An 18,075-nucleotide genomic window follows, 5' to 3' on the forward strand; every position below is an offset into this window, starting at 1 on the left:
TTACTGTGCACAATAGATTAGTGCAGAATAAAACATTGTAGCGTAAAGGCTACATTATTGATGAAGCACAATTTAGTGTACTATACATCTTTATTTTTAGTCCCTTCCAGACAGTCAAACTGCACAGACATCTGCTACATACTGGTGGTAACATTCAGGTGTTGGAAAGGAGAGAGACAGACATGTAATTCTTTCCCAGGAACATTGTTTTGTTTTCAGTGTCATGTCATTGGGATTGATGTCATTGCAGGTTTCAATAAGTTAAATACCATACTGACATCAGAAATTTTACAGTCAAATGAAATAGAGGGCCCTAATCTAGTGTCTTGTTGTATAATCAATGATAATATACCATATTGAATCGACATGTTATATCAAGTAGTCCTTACCTAAACATATTTTTCACTTGTATTTYCGGACACAGATTAAGCAGAGCATGCATGCTTTTTAGTCCAGGACTAGGCTTCATCTGTTTCCAGGAAACTGGTCCATTGTTTAACAGCTTTGGGCTTTTAGAAAGAACTGTATAGTACATTTTAAAAATATATACTAACGTTCAAAAGTTTGGGGTCACTTAGAAATTTCACAGAACAGCGCAAACTGGCCCTAACGAGAATAGAAAGAGGAGTGGGAGGCCCCGGTGCACAACTGAGCAAGAGGACAAGTACATTAGAGTGTCTAGTTCGAGAAACAGACGCCTCACAAGTCCTCAACTGGCAGCTTCATTAAATAGCATCCGCAAAACACCAGTCTCAATGTCAACAGTGAAGAGGCAACTCCGGGATGCTGGCCTTCTAGGCAGAGTTCCTCTGTCCAGTGTCTGTTATTTTGCCCATCTTCAACTTTTCTTTTAATTGTCCAGTCTGAGATATGGCTTTTTCTTTGCAAATCTGCCTAGAAGGCCAGCATCCCGGAGTCCTCTGCCTAGAAGGCCAGCCTCCCACTCCTTTTTCTAATATGGYTACGCTGTTTGCGCTGTTCTATGAAGGGAGTACACAGCGTTGTACCAGATTTTCAGTTTCTTGTCAATTTCTCGCATGGAATAGCCTTAATTTCTGAGAACAACAATAGACTGATGAGTTTCAGAAGAAAGTTCTTTGTTTCTGGCCATTTTGAGCCTGTAATCGAACCCACAAATGCTGATGCTCCAGATACTCAACTATTCTAAAGAATGCCAGTTTTATTGCTTCTTTAATCAGAACAAAAGTTTTCAGCTGTGCTAACATAATTGCCAAAGGGTTTTCTAATGATCAATTAGCCTTTTAAAATGATAAACTCGGATTAGCTAACACAACGTGCCAATGGAACACAGGAGTGATGGTTGCTGATAATGGGCTTCTTTACGCCTATGTAGATATTCCATTAAGAATCTGCCATTTCCAGCTACAATAGTAATTTACAACATTAACCATGTCTACATTGTATTTCTGATMAATTTGATGTTATTTTTAATGGACGATAAAAATGTTTTTCTTTCAAAAACAAGGACATTTCTAAGTGACCCCAAACTTTTGAACGGTAGTGTATACTGTATATACAAATGTTCTCAAAATGTTGTTTCCAAAACAAAGTCAGCCTTTTCGGTGTCTGTCCCCCTGTTCTTGTAGTTGAGTTTGTTAAAGTCCTCCATGATCTCCACCATGCTCTTGCCTTTGGTCTCTGGGATGAAGTAGAGCATGAATGCTGAGCTGAACATGCAGTATGCCACAAAGACCAGGAAGCAGAACTGACCTAGAGCATCCTACATGGGCACATGAATAATGTTAAAGGTCAACAGATAACTCACTGACCAGACAGACAGTAGGATCTCAGAGATATAAAACCGTCAGGGAATGGTAGTCGTTTGGATCACTGATATTAAGTGTGTGTATGTTGACTTGGAGCAGTATCTTACCACTATGTAGGGGAAGAACATCCCGATGAGGAACAGGCCTAGCCAGTTGACGGAGCCGCTGATGACGTAAGCGGACGGTCTCCAGGCCTGCAGGAAGAGATCTGCAGGGAGGGCCATGGACACCCCGGCTAGAAAGATAAGAGTACTGTGACAACCAGCTCAGCCTGGCATTAGCTCACTYAATTCCAAATACTCCGAACTGGAATCTTACACACCAAAATGTGACATAATACACAAGACATTTATAAGCATAGAGTACTTACAAGGTCCTAGTCCATAAACACAGATTACAGAGAAGATGAGGGCGATGTTAACATATGGGAACCATGAAAACAGGTCCTGTTGAGAGAGAAAGGACTGTGTWAGTTCTCATGTCAGCTGACACAGAAATCCTAAATGTTGGACCTTTGATTACCTTGATGGACAGCATAACAACAAGGATGGACATGATGACTCCCATCAACAGGTAGCCATAGCCCATCAGCATCTTCCTGCCCGCACGGTCTATCAACAGAGACTGGGACACAACAAGGACAGGAGGTCAATATGGCCACTAAAACAAATGTTATTGTATTGTTCAGTTACAGACAGTGATGTTATTCTCCACTATGACCTACAGTATGTTATGGTACTCACACAGAGACTGATGGAGATGAGTTCTGTTGCTCCGATGCCAATGGACAGGTAGTGCATCTTGTCCTCTGCTACTCCAGATTCACGGAAGATGTCAAAAGCGTAGAAATAAATCTATAGAACAAATTTTGGGTCAATGTGGAGAAGATGAGATGAAAGGAGAATGACAAGATAATATAGAGAAGAGAGAGGGCTCCCACTTGCAACAGTTACAAGAATTTCTTCTGAAAAAGGAAGGGAATGGATCACCTCTTCACTTCTACGTAGAATGCAGAATAACCTCATCAGGGAAATACAACCTACTGACATTGAACTCGTGACTAAAGGTAGATTCAGTAATGTTGCAGTAAAGGTAGATAGAGTAAAAACAGACTCACTGCGTTAATACCACAAAACTGAACACAGGCACAGGGGATGACCAGAGCCAGCACTTGCCACCTGACACAGCGAGAAGTCAGCACGTCCCACACTGTCTTAGACTTCTGGCCCTGCATGCTCTCCCTCTCCTTCTCCATGTCATCCATCTCCATCTTCAGGTCATCCTCCTGCCACAGCCACTGCAGGGCTATGACAACAAAATACACACAAATCACATTATACAACAGCAACATCATATACACACCTCTTCTCGCCATCTCTGATGATATGATGTGTACTGATGTGTTATATTATATGTGTACTGTTATGTTGTACATTATGAAATGTATTCTGTGTTTGATTATTGTACGGTCTAGATTTGATCCAGGGACATTCTTCCCCCAAAGCCAGCATAACAGATCAAATAAAAATGTCTCACATTATGATATAGCCCTGGCCTAACTGCATACCTTTTTTTGAGCCCTCTGTGTCGCCTTTGTCGATGTACAGGTAGCGAGGTGCTTCTGGGAAAAAGAGCAGGGTCACAAACTGGATGATGGCAGGGAGGCCACTAAGGGCCATCAGCCAGGGCCACATGTCATCTGTACCCATCACCTCCCTACAGAGAGATAGGGAGAGAAAGGGAGAGAGCGAGCGAGAGAGACAGAGACAGAGACGGAGGGGCAGAAAGACAGAGACTTGGTAATTTCAACCATACTGTGTCTTTCTTCCATCCTCATTCCATCTTTGATACTTGAACATCAATATTGCTCAAATTTCCCTATTAGAATACATTATTTGTGTTTCACATTTTTTTATCCAGCTTCTGTCAAAATGTTTTTTTTTTTGTCGTAGAGAGCTTTGCCATACACTTGTACGTTGTGCTCCAAAATTATTCAATTTCTGGTAATTTGTCAGATGAGCTGTTCAGAATATGTACTTCTGCCCAGCCGGACCGGGACAGGGTAATCCAGTGCATAAGACAGTTTGGCTGGTCCGAGGCTCAGCGTGGGTCAACTGGAACATTCAAATCAAATCACATTTTATTGGTCACATACACGTGTTTAGCAGATGTTATTGCGGGTGTAGCGAAATGAATGGAATTAAGAATATATAAATATATGGACGGGAAATGTCAGAGCAGCATAGACTAAGATACAGTAGAATAGAATAGAATACAGTATATACATATGAGATGAGTAATGTAAAATATGTAAACATTATTAAAGTGACTAGTGATCCATTATTAAAGTGGCCAGTGATTTCAAGTCTATGAAAATAGGCAGCAGCCTCTATAATGTACTAGTGATGGCTATTTAACAGTCTGAAGAACTTGAGATAGAAGCTGTTTTTCAGTCTCTCAGTCCCAGCTTTGATGCACCTGTACTAGCCTTCTGGATGATAGTGGGGTGAACAGGAAGTGGCTCGGGTGGTTGTTGTCCTTGATTATCTTTTTTGGCCTTCCTGTGACATCGGGTGCTGTAGGTGTCCTGGAGGGCAAGTAGTTTGTCCCCGGTGATGCATTGGGCAGACCGCACCACCTTCTGGAGAGCCCTGCGGTTGCGGGCGGTGCAGTTGCCGTACCAGGCGGTGATATATAGCCCAACAGGATGTGCCTTCTTCACCACACTGTCTGTGTGGGTGGTCCAGTTCAGTTTGTCAGTGATGTGTATGCCAAGGAACTTGAAGCTTTCCACCTTCTCCACTGCGGTCCCATCGATGTGGAAAGGTGGGTGCTCCCCCTGCTGTTTCCTGAAGTCTACGATAATCTCCTTTGTTTTTTTGACGTTGAGTGAGAGGTTATTTTCCTGGCACCACACTCCCAGAGCCCTCACCTCCTCCCTGTAGGCTGTCTCGTCATTGTTGGTAATGAAGCCTACTACTGTTGTGTTGTCTGCAAACTTGATGATTGAGTTGGAGGCGTGCGTGGCCACACAGTCATGGGTGAATAGGGAGTACAGGAGGGGGCTGAGCATGAAGGGGATTTCACTGAACAGTGTGAACTCTGGAAGGGTGGATGTAATCTATGTAACTGTGCTGTGACTGTGGGTGCTGAGGATGTGTGTTAAGGTGTTATGAAAATGAACCAATGCAGCCTGGTCAACCATGCTGACCGCTGCACTGTGAGCACAACACAGAGGTCAGAATGCTTGACCAGGCTAGAACAACTGATAATTAAGAGGGTAAACAAACCAGAGAACAAGGGTTAGGGGGTTAAGTAACAAGGGTACTGACTTGATGCCAACAATCTGACCCATGACCTTCCCTAAGCCAATAAAGATGGAGCTAGTGAGGGTCAGGAATCCTCTCAGCTTCTTAGGTGAACTCTCGCCCAGGTACATCAGGTGCACACTCAGCCCCATGCCTGAGAGAGAGGAGGACGGGAGAGTGGAGGGAGAGGTGTAAGGCAGGAGATATATAGAGAAAGAGTGAAATAAAGAGAGAGAGAGAAAGAAAGAGAGAGGGGGGAGGGAGGGAGGGAGGGAGAGATGGAGAGAAGAGAGTTACAAGAGAAGTAAAAATGTAAATAATAATGCAGGATGCTCCCATGTTTCCACATAGAGTAGACTATACACACAGAGAGGAAAAAACAAAGCACAAAACACATACCAACATTATATCCATAGAGAAATCTGCCCAGCAGGATCATCTCAAAGGACTTGGCCATGAGACTGAATACCATCAGTAGAGCGGCTACAAGGGCCACTATGTTGTTAAACAGCAGGGCTTTCTTCCTGCAAAACAGAAGAGTGTGTGTGTGTGTGTGTGTGTGTGTGTGTGTGTGTGGTGTGTGTGGTGTGTGCGTGCGTGCGTGCGTGCGTGCGTGGCCCTAAGTGTCTTACCGGCCGTAGGTGACAGGGAGACTGCCACTGTGGATAGCCCCGACCCATCCTCCTAGACTAAACACAGATACGATGAAAGACCAGATGAGCATGTTGGTGGAATCGTCTACTGGAACCTCATACCTCCCCAGCCAGGTCTGGTTCACAAAGCTCTGTATGTGCTACAGACAGGGAGAGAGAGAATGGATTTCACCTGTCCAGTTTAGTTAATGTCAGTGCAGATGGACGAAGCCACTATAGAGTATTGAGATGGACCCTGAGTTTTGGCAAGTAAGCGCACTTATAAATCAGGGTTAGGTGGATTACTTGAGAAATGTAATCAGTTACTGTTTACAGATTACATGACAATAATAGTAATTCGTAACGTAATTCATTGGATTACTCAAAATAAATAACATTATCTAATTTCTTTGGGATTACTTCCTTCATTAACCAGCATCTGCCTCTTCAGTTTATGCTGGAGACCTATCAATTTCCTCTCTGACTCTGCCCACCCAACTCCCCAGGATCTTTGGGCAAGTGCTGGCTCAGCTGCCTGCTGCTTCTTCTTGATTACATGGCATTACTGCTAAAAGGTCAGCTTCACTGTCAAACAGATTGTGGTCAGTAAAAGAGTAAATAGTCRTTTGAATATCTTAGCCACCCTTAACATAAAAGGCTGGTATGATAAAGACTTCAATAGACAGATGTAACAGATCCAAGAGAAAGCAGATTATTTCATGAGTTGGATGACTTTTAAGTCTGTCGTTCTGAATTAAAGTGTTCCAAATTGCTTGTTGTTTTGGGTCAGTCGGTAGTCGGTGAAATTTAACAATGTGTCGTTGGAGTCCAACCGGCAGTACAGTACACAGCAGGTTACTTTAGACATGCTGGCGTGCCGGGCTGTTGTGTCGGCTCAGGACCCCGCATTTCACCTCACTTAGTCAGTGTTTACCTCAAACGTTTCGAATTTACCCCCTATGAGACTACAATGTCATAACATAAAATAGTCTAGACTTTATTTTCCCTATCTTTATTATCATGAAATAGCCTATCCCAAAGATGTCATGAGTCATGTTACACTATGTAGAATTGCAGGAAATTTGCTTCAAAACAACAAAACATTTCTTTGGGCCCCCAAATGAAATAAAATGATGATGCTATTTTTAACATATCTCAATGAGCAGTAATTAAAGTATGCCCAAATGCAGGGACCTGTCAGCATTCTTGACGTCCACTTCTTCCAAGTTTTGCTGGTGCAACTACTTATTTGAAATCTGATRTGCCTAGTTGTCTTTGCAAAATAATGCATTGAGGCTATGCAATTGTGTAGGCATTTTCCTGGACAGTGTTCATTTTAAGTCATAAAACATTTGAAACGCCCTTTGCCTGAAGTATCTTGTTTTGTTTGTTCTTTTAGTACTTCAAACCAACATTCAAAGCATTCTGAATACCCCTGACTTGTGCTTTTATTTAATTTAAATGWAACTCTGGTCACAGGCCTCAGAATTGACCAATTAATAGCTGTTTTACCACAAAAAAAGCCTCCCCCTTCCTAACTTGTAACAATTGAACCCCTAGTTAGGTCTAGAGACTGGCGCTGAAATGATAGCTGTCGTTTTACAGGCCCCTGACCAATTCTGCTATTTTGTGTGTTTATAAGCGCTGATCGTAACTTTTTTTTACATAATGTTTCCTTCATCGATTCCTATGACCGTAAAGAGCTTCTGGACATCAGAACAGCGATCACTGACCTCAATTTGGTTGAAGATTTCTACTTCAACGAGTCGGAGGCGCAGGACATACTGCTCACCCCTAATCCCAGAGACTCGGGCACAAAACTACATCAGCGAGTACATAAAGTGCCTATACCCTCTGTTCTATTGGCGAACGGAAAATCACTAGAGAACAAACTGGACACGCTCCATTCAAGACTAACTATCCTACCAACGGGACCTGAAGAACTGTAATATCTTGTGTTTTGTGGAGTCGTAGCTGAACAAGGACATGGATAATATACACTGAGTGTACAAAACATTAAGAACACCTTCCTAATATTGAGTTGCCCTTTTGATCTCAGAACAGCCTCAATTCGTCAGGGCATGGACTCTACAAGGTGTCGAATGCGTTCACCAGGGATGCTGGCCCATGTGGACTCCAATGCTTGCAACAGTTGTGTCAAGTTGGCTGGATGTCCTTTGGGTGGTGGACCATTCTTGATACAACATGGGAAACTGTTGAGTGTGAAAAACCCTAGCACCTACACTACCATACCCCGTTCAAAGGCACTTAAATATTTTCTCTTGCTTATTTACCCTCTGAATGGCACACATACATAATCCATGTCTCAATTGTATCAAGGCTTAAAATTCCTTCTTTAACCTGTCTCCTCCCCTTCATCTGAGTGACATCAATAAGGGGTCTTAGCTTTCACCTGGATTCACTGGTCAGTATGTAATTGAAATAACAGGTGTTCATAATGTTTTGTACACTCAGTGTACATCAGGTTGGTTTTTCTATGCATCGGCAGGACAGAACGTCAGCGTAGGGTAAGCTCAAGGAGGAAGGTGTGTGTCTCTTTGTTAACAACAGCTGGTGAGCGATCTCTAATATTGAGGAAGTCTCGAGGTTCTGCTCGCCTGAGTTAGAATATCTCATGATAAGCTGTAGACCATACTATTTACCATGAGATTTTTCATCTATATTTTTCGTAGCTGTCTATTTACCACCACAAACCGCTGCTGGCACTTTTCAACATTTTTACAAATTAGTTAAAAATGTAAATCTTAAWTGTCTTGAGTCAATAAGTATTCAACCCCTTTGCTATGGCAAGCCTACATAAGTTCAGGAGCACAAATTTGCTAAACAAGTCACATAATAAGTTGCATGGACTCACTTTKTCTGCAATAYATGTTTAACATGATTTTTGAATGTCTACCTCTTCTCTTGTACCCCACACAGACAATCACCTGTAAGGTCCCTCAGTCGAGCAGTGAATTTCAAACACAGATTCAACCACAAAGATTGTCCAATGCCTCGCAAAGAAGTCACATATTGGTAGATGGGTAAACATTTTAAAAGCAGACATGGAATATTCCTTTGAGCATGGTGAAGTTATAAATTACACTTTGGATGGTGTATCAATACACCCAGTCACTACAAAGATACAGGTGCCCTTCCTAACTCAGTTACTGGAGAGGAAGGAAACTGCTCAGAGATTTCACCATGAGGCCAATGGTGACTTTAAAACATTTACAGAGTTTAGTGCGTGTGATAGGAGAAAAGTGAGGATGGATTAACAACATTGGAGTTACTCCACAATACTAACCTAATTGATAGACTGAAAAGAAGGAAGCMTGTACAGAATCTAAATATTCCAAAACATGCATCCTGTTTGCAGTAAGGCACTAAWGTAAAACTGCAAAAAATGTGGCAAAGAAATTAACTTTATGTTTGAMTATGAAGCGTTATGTTAACTAAAAAGCAGCATGCCCCAAGAGAGGATGACTTCCACTTCAGCAGTGATGAATTCATGAACGTCTTAGACAAAAAGATCATGACCGTTAGAAAGCAAATTACGGACTCCTCTTCGAATCTGCATATTTCTCCAAAGCTCAGTTGTCCTGAGTCTGCACAGAACTGCCAGGACCTAGGATCAATGGACATACTCAAGTGTTTTAATCTTGTATCTCTTGACATATTTATGAAAATAGTCTTGGCCTCTAAACCTTCCAGCTGCATACTGGACCCTATTCCAACTTAACTACTGAAAGAGCTACTTCCTGTTTTTGGCCCTCCTATGTTGAACAAACTAAACGACTCCCTATCCTCCGGATGTGTACCAAACTCACTARAAGTGGCAGTAATAAAGCCTCTCTTGAAAAAACTATCGGCCTAATTCGAATCTCCCATTCCTCTAATTTTGTTAAAGAAAAAGCTGTTGACCAAGGCTCTGCATCTTTCCTCGTGCTCATAGACCTTAGTGCCGCTTTTGACACCATCAATTACCACATTATTTTGGAGAGATTGGAAACCTTAGTTGGTCTACACGGACAAGTTCTTGCCAGTTTAGATCTTATCTGTCGGAAATATATCAGTTCGTCTCTGTGGATGGTTTGTCCTCTGACAAATAAATTGTACATTTCGGTGTTCCTCAAGGTTCTGTTTTAGGACCACTATTGTTTTCAGTAAATATATCTTGGTGATGTCATTCGAAAACACAATGTCAACTCACACAGCTGTACATTTCGATGAAACATGGTGAAGCCCCAAAATTGCCTACCCTGGAAGCCTGTGTTTCAGACATAAGTAAGTGGATGGCGGCAAATGTTTTACTTTTAAACAGAGATGCTAGTTCTAGGTCCCAAGAAACAAAGAGATCAAGAGATCTGATCTGACAATTAATCTTGACGGTTGTACAGTCGTCTCAAATAAAACTGGGAAGAACCTCAGCATTACTCTGGATCCTGATCTCTMTTTTGACGAACATATCAAGAATATTTCAAGCTTTTTTCCATCTTCGTAACATTGCAAAAACTGGACACTTTTAGTCCAAAAATGATGCAGAAAAGCTAATCCATGCTTTTGTCCCTTCTAGATTAGACTACTGCAATGCTCGGATAAAGCACTAAATAAACTYCAGTTAATGCTAAATATGTCTGCTAGAATCTTGACTAGAACACCAAAATTTGATCGTATTACTCCAGTGCTAGCCTCTCTACACTGGCTGACTGTTAAGGCTTGGGGTGATTTCAAGGTTTTACTGCTAACCTACAAAGCATTACATGGACTTGCTCCTAACTATCTCTCCGATTTGGTCCTGCCGTACATACTTACACGTACGCTACAGTCACAAAACGCAGGCCTCCTTATTGTCCCTAGAATTTATTAGCAAACAGCAGGAGGCTTAAGCTTTCTCATACAGAGATCAATTTTTATGGAATGGTCTGCCTATCCATGTGAAAGACACAGACTCGGTCTCGACATTTAAGTATTTACTGAAGACTCATCTCTTCATTAGGTCCCATGATTGAGTGTAGCCTGATCCAAGGGTGCTAAGGTAAACGGCAAGGCACTGAAATGATGAACTGCCATTGCTGTTTCTGCCTGGCTGGCTCCCCTCTCTCCACTAGGATTCTCTGCCTGTGACCCTATTAAGGAGGCTGAGTCACTGGCTTACTAGTGCCCTTTACATGCCGTCCCTAGAAGGGGTGCGTCATGTCATGCCAGGCTTTTTTGCACTATACTCGACTTGAGTGGGTTGAGTCACTGATGTGATCTTCCTGTATGGTCTTGCGCCCCCTCGGGCTCGTGCAGTGGAGGAGATTGTCGTGGGCTATAGTCAGCCTCGTCTCAGGGTAGTAAGTTAGTGGTCTGTTGATATCCCTCTTGTGGTGTGGGGGCTGTGCTTTGGCAAAGTGGGTGGGGTTATGTCATGCCTGGTTGGTCCTGTCCGGGGGTGTCGTCGGACGGGTCCACAGTGTCCCCCGATCCCCCCGTCTCAGCCTCCAGTATCTATGCTGCAATAGTCTATGTGCCGGGGGGCTAGGGTCAGTCTGTTATATCTGGTGTAATTCTCCTGTCTTATCTGGTGTCCTGTGTGAATTTAAAACTTTTTAGGGATAGGGGGCAGCATTTTCAGTTTTGGATGAATTGGTGCCCAAATTGAACGGCCTCCTACTCTTTCCCAGATGATAATATATGCATATTATTATTACTATTGGATAGAAAACACTCTGAAGTTTCTAAAACTGTTTGAATTATCTCTGTGAGTATAACAGAACTCATATGGCAGGCAAACTTCCAAACAGGAAGTGAAAATTCTGAAAAGGGTCGATGTGAAAGTCATCGCCTATTCAAATCCCTGTAATTTATGGATCTGTTTGCACTTCATACGCCTYCCACTAGATGTCAACAGTCAGTAGAACGTGGAATGAAGTCTCTAGTGTGATGTGGGGCCAGATGGGAGCTATTTGTGTCACTGGTCTGGCAGATTGCCAGTTCCTGGTCACGCACGCTAGACATGGGATGTCAATGTGTGCCATTACTTTTACAGACATGAAGAAATGCTCCAGTTGGGACGTTATTGGATATATATGATAACAACATCCTGAASATTGATTCTCAACTAAGTTTGACCAGTTTATTCGACTTGTAATATAACTTTTTGAAGTTTTCGTCCGACGTTTGCGGTCACTTGCGCCAGTGTTTGGACACGAGTACTACACATGCTAGCTAAAGTTGCTAATTCGACATAAGTAATGGACATTATCGAACAAAACAACGATTTATTGTGGAACTAGGATTCCTGGCACTGCATTCTGATGAAAGATCATCAAAGGTAAGGGAATATATATGATGTAATTACGTATTTCTGTTGACTCCAACATGGCGGAGAAATGTTATTTATATTTGAGCGCCGTCTCAGATTATTGCATGGTGTGCTTTTTACTAAAGTTTTTTTTAAATCTGACACAGCGGTTGCATTAAGAACCAGTGTATCTTTAATTATATGTAAAACATGTATCTTTCATCAAAGTTTATGATGAGTATTTCTGTTATATGACGTGGCTCTCTGCAATTACTCCGGATATTTTGGAGGCATTTCTGAACATGGCGCCAATGTAAACCGAGATTTGTGGATATAAATATGCACATTATCGAACAAAACATAAATGTATTGTGTAACATGATGTCATATGAGTGTCATCTGATGAAGATGTTCAAAGGTTAGTGATTAATTTTATCTTTATTTCTGGGTTTTGTGAAAGCTATCTTTGTCTGGCAAAAATGGCTGTGTGTTTTTTGGATTTGGTGGTGAGCTAACATAAATATATGTTGTGTTTTCGCTGTAAAACATTAAAAGAATCGGACACGATGGGTAGATTAACAAGATGTTTATCTTTCATTTGCTGTATTGGACTTGTTAATGTGTGAAAGTAAAATATTTAAAAAATATATTTTTGAATTTCGCGCGCTGCCTTTTCAGCGGAATGTTGGGGGGGGGTTCCGCTAGCGGAACGCGTGTCCTAGAAAGGCTAAGTATGCTCCCTCTAATTCTCTCTCTCCCTCCCCTCCCCTCCCGGAGGACGTGAGCCCTAGGACCATGCCTCAGGACTACCTGGGCCTGATGACTCCTGGCTGTCCCCAGTCCACCTGGTCGTGCTGCTGCTCCAGTTTCAATTGTTCTGCCTGAGGCTATGAAAACCTGACCTGTTCAGTGGATGTGCAACCTTGTCCCAGACCTGCTGTTTTAGACTCCCTCTCTTTCTCTTTCTTGATCCCTTTCACTCTCTTTCTGTCTCTTTCTCTCTCTACAGCACCTGCTGTTGTGACATCTGAATCCTCGGCTATGAAAAGCCAAATGACATTTACTCCTGAGGTGCTTACTTGTTGCACCCTGTATAACCACTGTGATTATTATTTTACCCTGCTGGTCATCTATGACCGTTTGAACATTTTGAAGAACAATCTGGCCTTAATGGCAATGCACTCTTATAATCTTCACCCGGTACAGCCAGAAGAAGACTGGCCACCCATCAGAGCCTAGTTCCTCTCCAGGTATCTTCCTATGTTCCTGCCTTTCTAGGAAGTTTTTCCTAGCCACTGTGCTTCTACATCTGCATTGCTTGCTGTTTGGGGTTATAGGCTGGGATTCTGTATAAGCACTGGGTGACATCAACACATCAATGAGTACAACTCTTCATATTGGTGGTTGCTGCATCATGTTATYGGTATGCTTGTCATCTGCAAGGACTAGGGAGTTTTTTTTAATGATAAAAAGAAACGGAATAGAGCACAGGCAAAATCCTAGAGGAAAACCTGGTTCAGTCTTCTTTCCAACAGACACTGGGAGACAAATGTACCTTTCAGCAGGACAATAACTTAAACCACAAAGCCAAATATACACTGGAGTTTCTTACCAAGACAACATTGAATGTTCCTGAGTGGTTTAGACTTAAATCGGTTTGAAAATCTATAGCAAGACTTGAAAATGTCTGTCTAGCAATGATCAACAACCAACTTTACAGAGCTTGAAGAATTAAAACAAATAATAGATTTGCAAATATTGCACAATCTATTGCACAATCTAGATGTGCAAAGCTCYTACAGACTTACCCAGAAGACTCACAGCTGTAATTACTGCCAAAGGTGATTCTAACATGCATTGACTCAGGGGGTTTAATACTTATCTAATCAAGAAAAATTTGTTTTAGTTTTCATACTCTTTTACTTTGACATTACAGAGTATTTTGTGTAGATYATTGACAAAAAATTACAATTAAATCCATTTTAATCCGACTTTGTAACACAACAAAATGTGGGAAAAGTATAAGTTACCTCGTRCCTCTGCACATCGACTTGGTACTGGTACCCTGTGTACCCTCTCTAGCCAAGATATCGCTACTCATTGTGTATTTATTATTAATTTTATCATTACATGTTATTACTTTTCAATTTTCTTCCTCTCATTTTTGGGAATGGCCCGTAAATTAGCATTTCACTGTTAGTCTACACCTGTTATTTACAAAGCATGTGACGAATRAAATGAATTTGATTTTGATTTGATGCTTTAAAAGTTTAATGAACATTCAGATCTGTTGCTAGCCGGCTACAACTTGACAATCTACCCTGCACCTTAGAGACTGTTTTGCCCTATGTACAGTCGTTGCCAAAAGTTTTGAGAATGACATAAATATACATTTTCACAAAGTTTGCTGCTTCAGTGTCTTTAGATATTTTTGTCAGATGTTACTATGGAATACTGAAGTATAATACAAGCATTTCATAAGTGTCAAAGGCTTTTCTTGACAATTACATGAAGTTGATGCAAAGAGTCAATATTTGCAGTGTTGACCCTTCTTTTTCAAGACCTCTGCAATCCGCCCTGGCATGCTGTCAATTAAATTCTGAGCCACATCCTGACTRATGGCAGCCCATTCTTGCATAATCAATGCTTGGAGTTTGTCAGAATTTGTGGGTTTTGTTTGTCCACCTGCCTCTTGAGGATTGACCACAAGTTCTCAATGGGATTAAGGTCTGGGGAGTTTTCTGGCCATGGACCCAAAATATCAATGTTGTGTTCCCCGAGCCACTTAGTTATCACTTTTGCCTTATGGCAAGGTGMTCCATCATGCTGGAAGAGGCATTGTTCGTCACCAAACGGTTCCTGGATGGTTGGGAGAAGTTGCTCTCGGAGGATGTGTTGGTACTATTCTTTTTTCATTGCTGTGTTCTTAGGCAAAATTGTGAGTGAGACCACTCCCTTGGCTGAGAAGCAACCCCACACATGAATGGTCTCAGGATGCTTTACTGTTGGCATGACACAGGACTGATGGTAGTGCTCACCTTGTCTTCTCCGGACAAGTTTTTTTCCGGATGCCCCAAACAATCGGAAAGGCGATTCATCAGAGAAAATGACTTTACCCCAGTCCTCAGCAGTCCAATCCCTGTACCTTTTGCAGAATATCAGTTTGTCCCTGATGTTTTTCCTGGAGAGCTGCCCTTCTTGACACCAGGCCAAAGTCTTCGCCTCACTGTGCATGCAGATGCACTTGCACCTGCCTGCTGCCATTCCTGAGCAAGCTCTGTACTGGTGGTGCCCCGATACCGCAGCCGAATCAACTTTAGGAGACGGTCCTGGCGCCCTGAAGCCTTCTTCACAACAATTGAACCGCTCTCCTTGAAGTTCTTGATGATCCGATAAATGCTTGATTTAGGTGCAATCTTACTGGCAGCAATATCCTTGCCTGTGAAGCCCTTTTGTGCAAAGCAATGATGACGGCACGTGTTTCCTTGCATGTAACCATGGTTGACAGAGGAAGAACAATGATTCCAAGCACCACCCTCCTTTTGAAGCTTCCAGTCTGTTATTCGAACTCAATCAGCATGACAGAGTTTTCTCCAGCCTTGTCCTCGTCAACACTCACACCTGTGTTAACGAGAGAATCACTGACATGATGTCAGCTGGTCCTTTTGTGGCAGGGCTGAAATGCAGTGGAATTTTTTTGGGGGGGATTCAGTTAATTTGCATGGCAAAGAGGGACTTTGCAATTAATTGCAATTCATCTGATCACTCTTCATAACATTCTGGAGTATATGCAAATTGCCATCATACAAACTGAGGCAGCAGACTTTGTGRAAATTAATATTTGTGTCATTCTCAAAACTTTTGGCCACGACTGTACATAGTCATTGAACACTGGTCACTTTAATGTTTACATACTGTTTAACCCACTATATGTATATACTGTAAACTCTTAGAAAGAAGCGGAATAACCCTTTTAGGTTCTAGATAGCATATTTGTTTCTGAGAGTGTAGTCATCTCTTATCCTGTATAACTACTACTGTACACACCGTTTCTATTCATGTACTGTCCATACTGTATAGAGATATATAGACACACCATACTACGTACTCTGACATTGCTCGTTCTGATTTTTCTTAATTTGACTTTTTAAATGTTTGACTTTTTTAAATTAATTGCGTATTGTTTTGTATTTCTAGGTATTATTACTACACTGCCGGAGCTAGGAACCCAAGCATTTAGCTGCACCTGCGATAACATCTGCAAATCTGTGTACGCCACCAATAAACTTTGGTTTGATTTGACCCTGCTTATGATGGCTAAAGCAACATGGTATACTTCAAATACTCCAACAACAGTCCTGTAACCTCAACCCCACCATGTTTTCTTTCTGTCTGCTCACATGATATGACAATACACAGTCGAATCTGTATAAATTGGATTGGAGAAAAAGCTGCTGCTGATGAACTGTTGATCACAGTGCTATCCATTAGGATTAGGTCACTCCCTCCTCTGGCTGGGAAGTGATAGGATATCTCCCTGTTCTCCTGGGAAACTGAGACTTTGCATACRCTTTCACACTTTGTATGCACCCTGCTGTTTGCACCTTTTGGCATACACTCAATTGAAAAATTGCAATACTGTAATTCTGTAGTGTAATTGTGACATATCAACGTAATAACAATAATAATAATAGCATTTTCTTACTTTAAAGCTAATTTGTGCTACTATGTGGCTCAGGTCATATAGGTTTTTCTTTGTGATATCTTTACAGGCTCAGTCACATGCCAACAGGCAAGGAGRGAGCAATCTTAAATCAGATTACATCTTCACTTTTATCCCTCAAYCCTATTCCTCATTATCAAGTTTATATTCAACTCCTTAGAGCTGATCATCAGACAGCTTTCTTACCTCTGCTGGAGAAGAMATGATGGAAACTTGCATCCCATATTGAAATGATCCCCCAATTCCCAACACCAATGTCAACAGGTAAAGCCTCCAGTACTGCATCTAGAATATAAACAAGGATGTCTTACAGTAACTAAGAATTCTAAACTGAGTTACGTCTCAATGAAACAAAGAGCAATATTACAGACATGAGACAAATTTGATAGATTAGTCAACAGTCAAATAAAGTGTTGTGCAAAGTTTTTAACTAAACAATTGTGTTTTTTWAAATTGTAATTGTAGGATGTCTCTCAGTATAAACAACATAGGAGTAGAAATGGCAGAGTGCGGAGTCTCTTTTTTAAAACTATTTTTTGAATAATTTCAGTATGAGCCTCATCATCAATTATGTGAGTGATGTGTTGTTGTCTTACCAGATCATTGAGTGCTTTTCCCATCTTTCCGTCTGAGGCTCCCTGGATGCTGGCTGGAACAGCAGAGCAGGTGGACAGTTGGTTGATTGCCTGCTGTTGCTGAGTGAGATGGAGGGACACAGACACCAAGGAACATTTATCCCCACCGATACCACGGTCCTGTCCCCGAAACTGTAATTAATCACATCGTCTGGGTTGTAGTGGAAGAAAACCTTGTTGGAGAGGAGGAGGAGGAGAGAAAKAGAGRGRTGGGGGGGGGGGGGKAGAGAGAGAGCGCAAATTAGTGGTCACTGAACACTGAGAGGGACAGGACTGAACCAGGAACATCTTACTGGTCCAAACTGGATCTCACCAGAAGATTCCTTCCCACTGATAACGAGCCTTGGCCTTGTGACTCCATCATGTTTGTTTTTACTCCGGTTTGGTATTAGGTTTAATTTTCATAAGAGATGGACGGTTAGGAAGGTGTCTTGATAAAACAGGAATAACTTACTTATTGTTCCGTGAGTCACTGACTGAACACATCAATGTGGAAGCTGAACAGGACAGGTGCTGCCCAGTTCCAGTTTAACATTGAGCACTTTGTAAGGAATCAAGAAAACAGTAATTTCCAAATCTTCTGGTTGATACTGTATGTTTTGTATTGTAAAAATATTGTGCATTGTTTTAAGTTGCCTTTTCGTTTGTTTGTGTTGTTTTGATTACTGAGTATCAAGCAGTACATTGTCCTGTCCTGGTGA

The 18,075-nt window shown here is 41.7% G+C and overlaps 1 protein-coding gene across 1 annotated transcript; it reads right to left on the reverse strand.

Moving 5' to 3' along the window:
* Positions 1-26: 26 nt before the first annotated feature.
* Positions 27-17,546, reverse strand: LOC111970646 (solute carrier family 2, facilitated glucose transporter member 11-like). The gene is made up of 12 exons (XM_023997447.2): positions 17,336-17,546; positions 16,926-17,024; positions 5,728-5,888; positions 5,495-5,619; positions 5,120-5,249; positions 3,355-3,503; positions 2,905-3,092; positions 2,531-2,641; positions 2,310-2,411; positions 2,158-2,233; positions 1,895-2,022; positions 27-1,741 (listed from the first exon to the last, which is right to left on the reverse strand). The coding sequence occupies exons 1-12, from the start codon at positions 17,357-17,359 to the stop codon at positions 1,547-1,549; spliced, it is 1,488 nt and encodes a 495-aa protein (XP_023853215.1). The 5' UTR covers positions 17,360-17,546; the 3' UTR covers positions 27-1,546.
* Positions 17,547-18,075: the final 529 nt, after the last annotated feature.

The sequence above is a fragment of the Salvelinus sp. IW2-2015 genome, linkage group LG11 (genome assembly GCF_002910315.2).
Source record: "Salvelinus sp. IW2-2015 linkage group LG11, ASM291031v2, whole genome shotgun sequence".
Lineage (NCBI taxonomy): Eukaryota > Metazoa > Chordata > Actinopteri > Salmoniformes > Salmonidae > Salvelinus > Salvelinus sp. IW2-2015.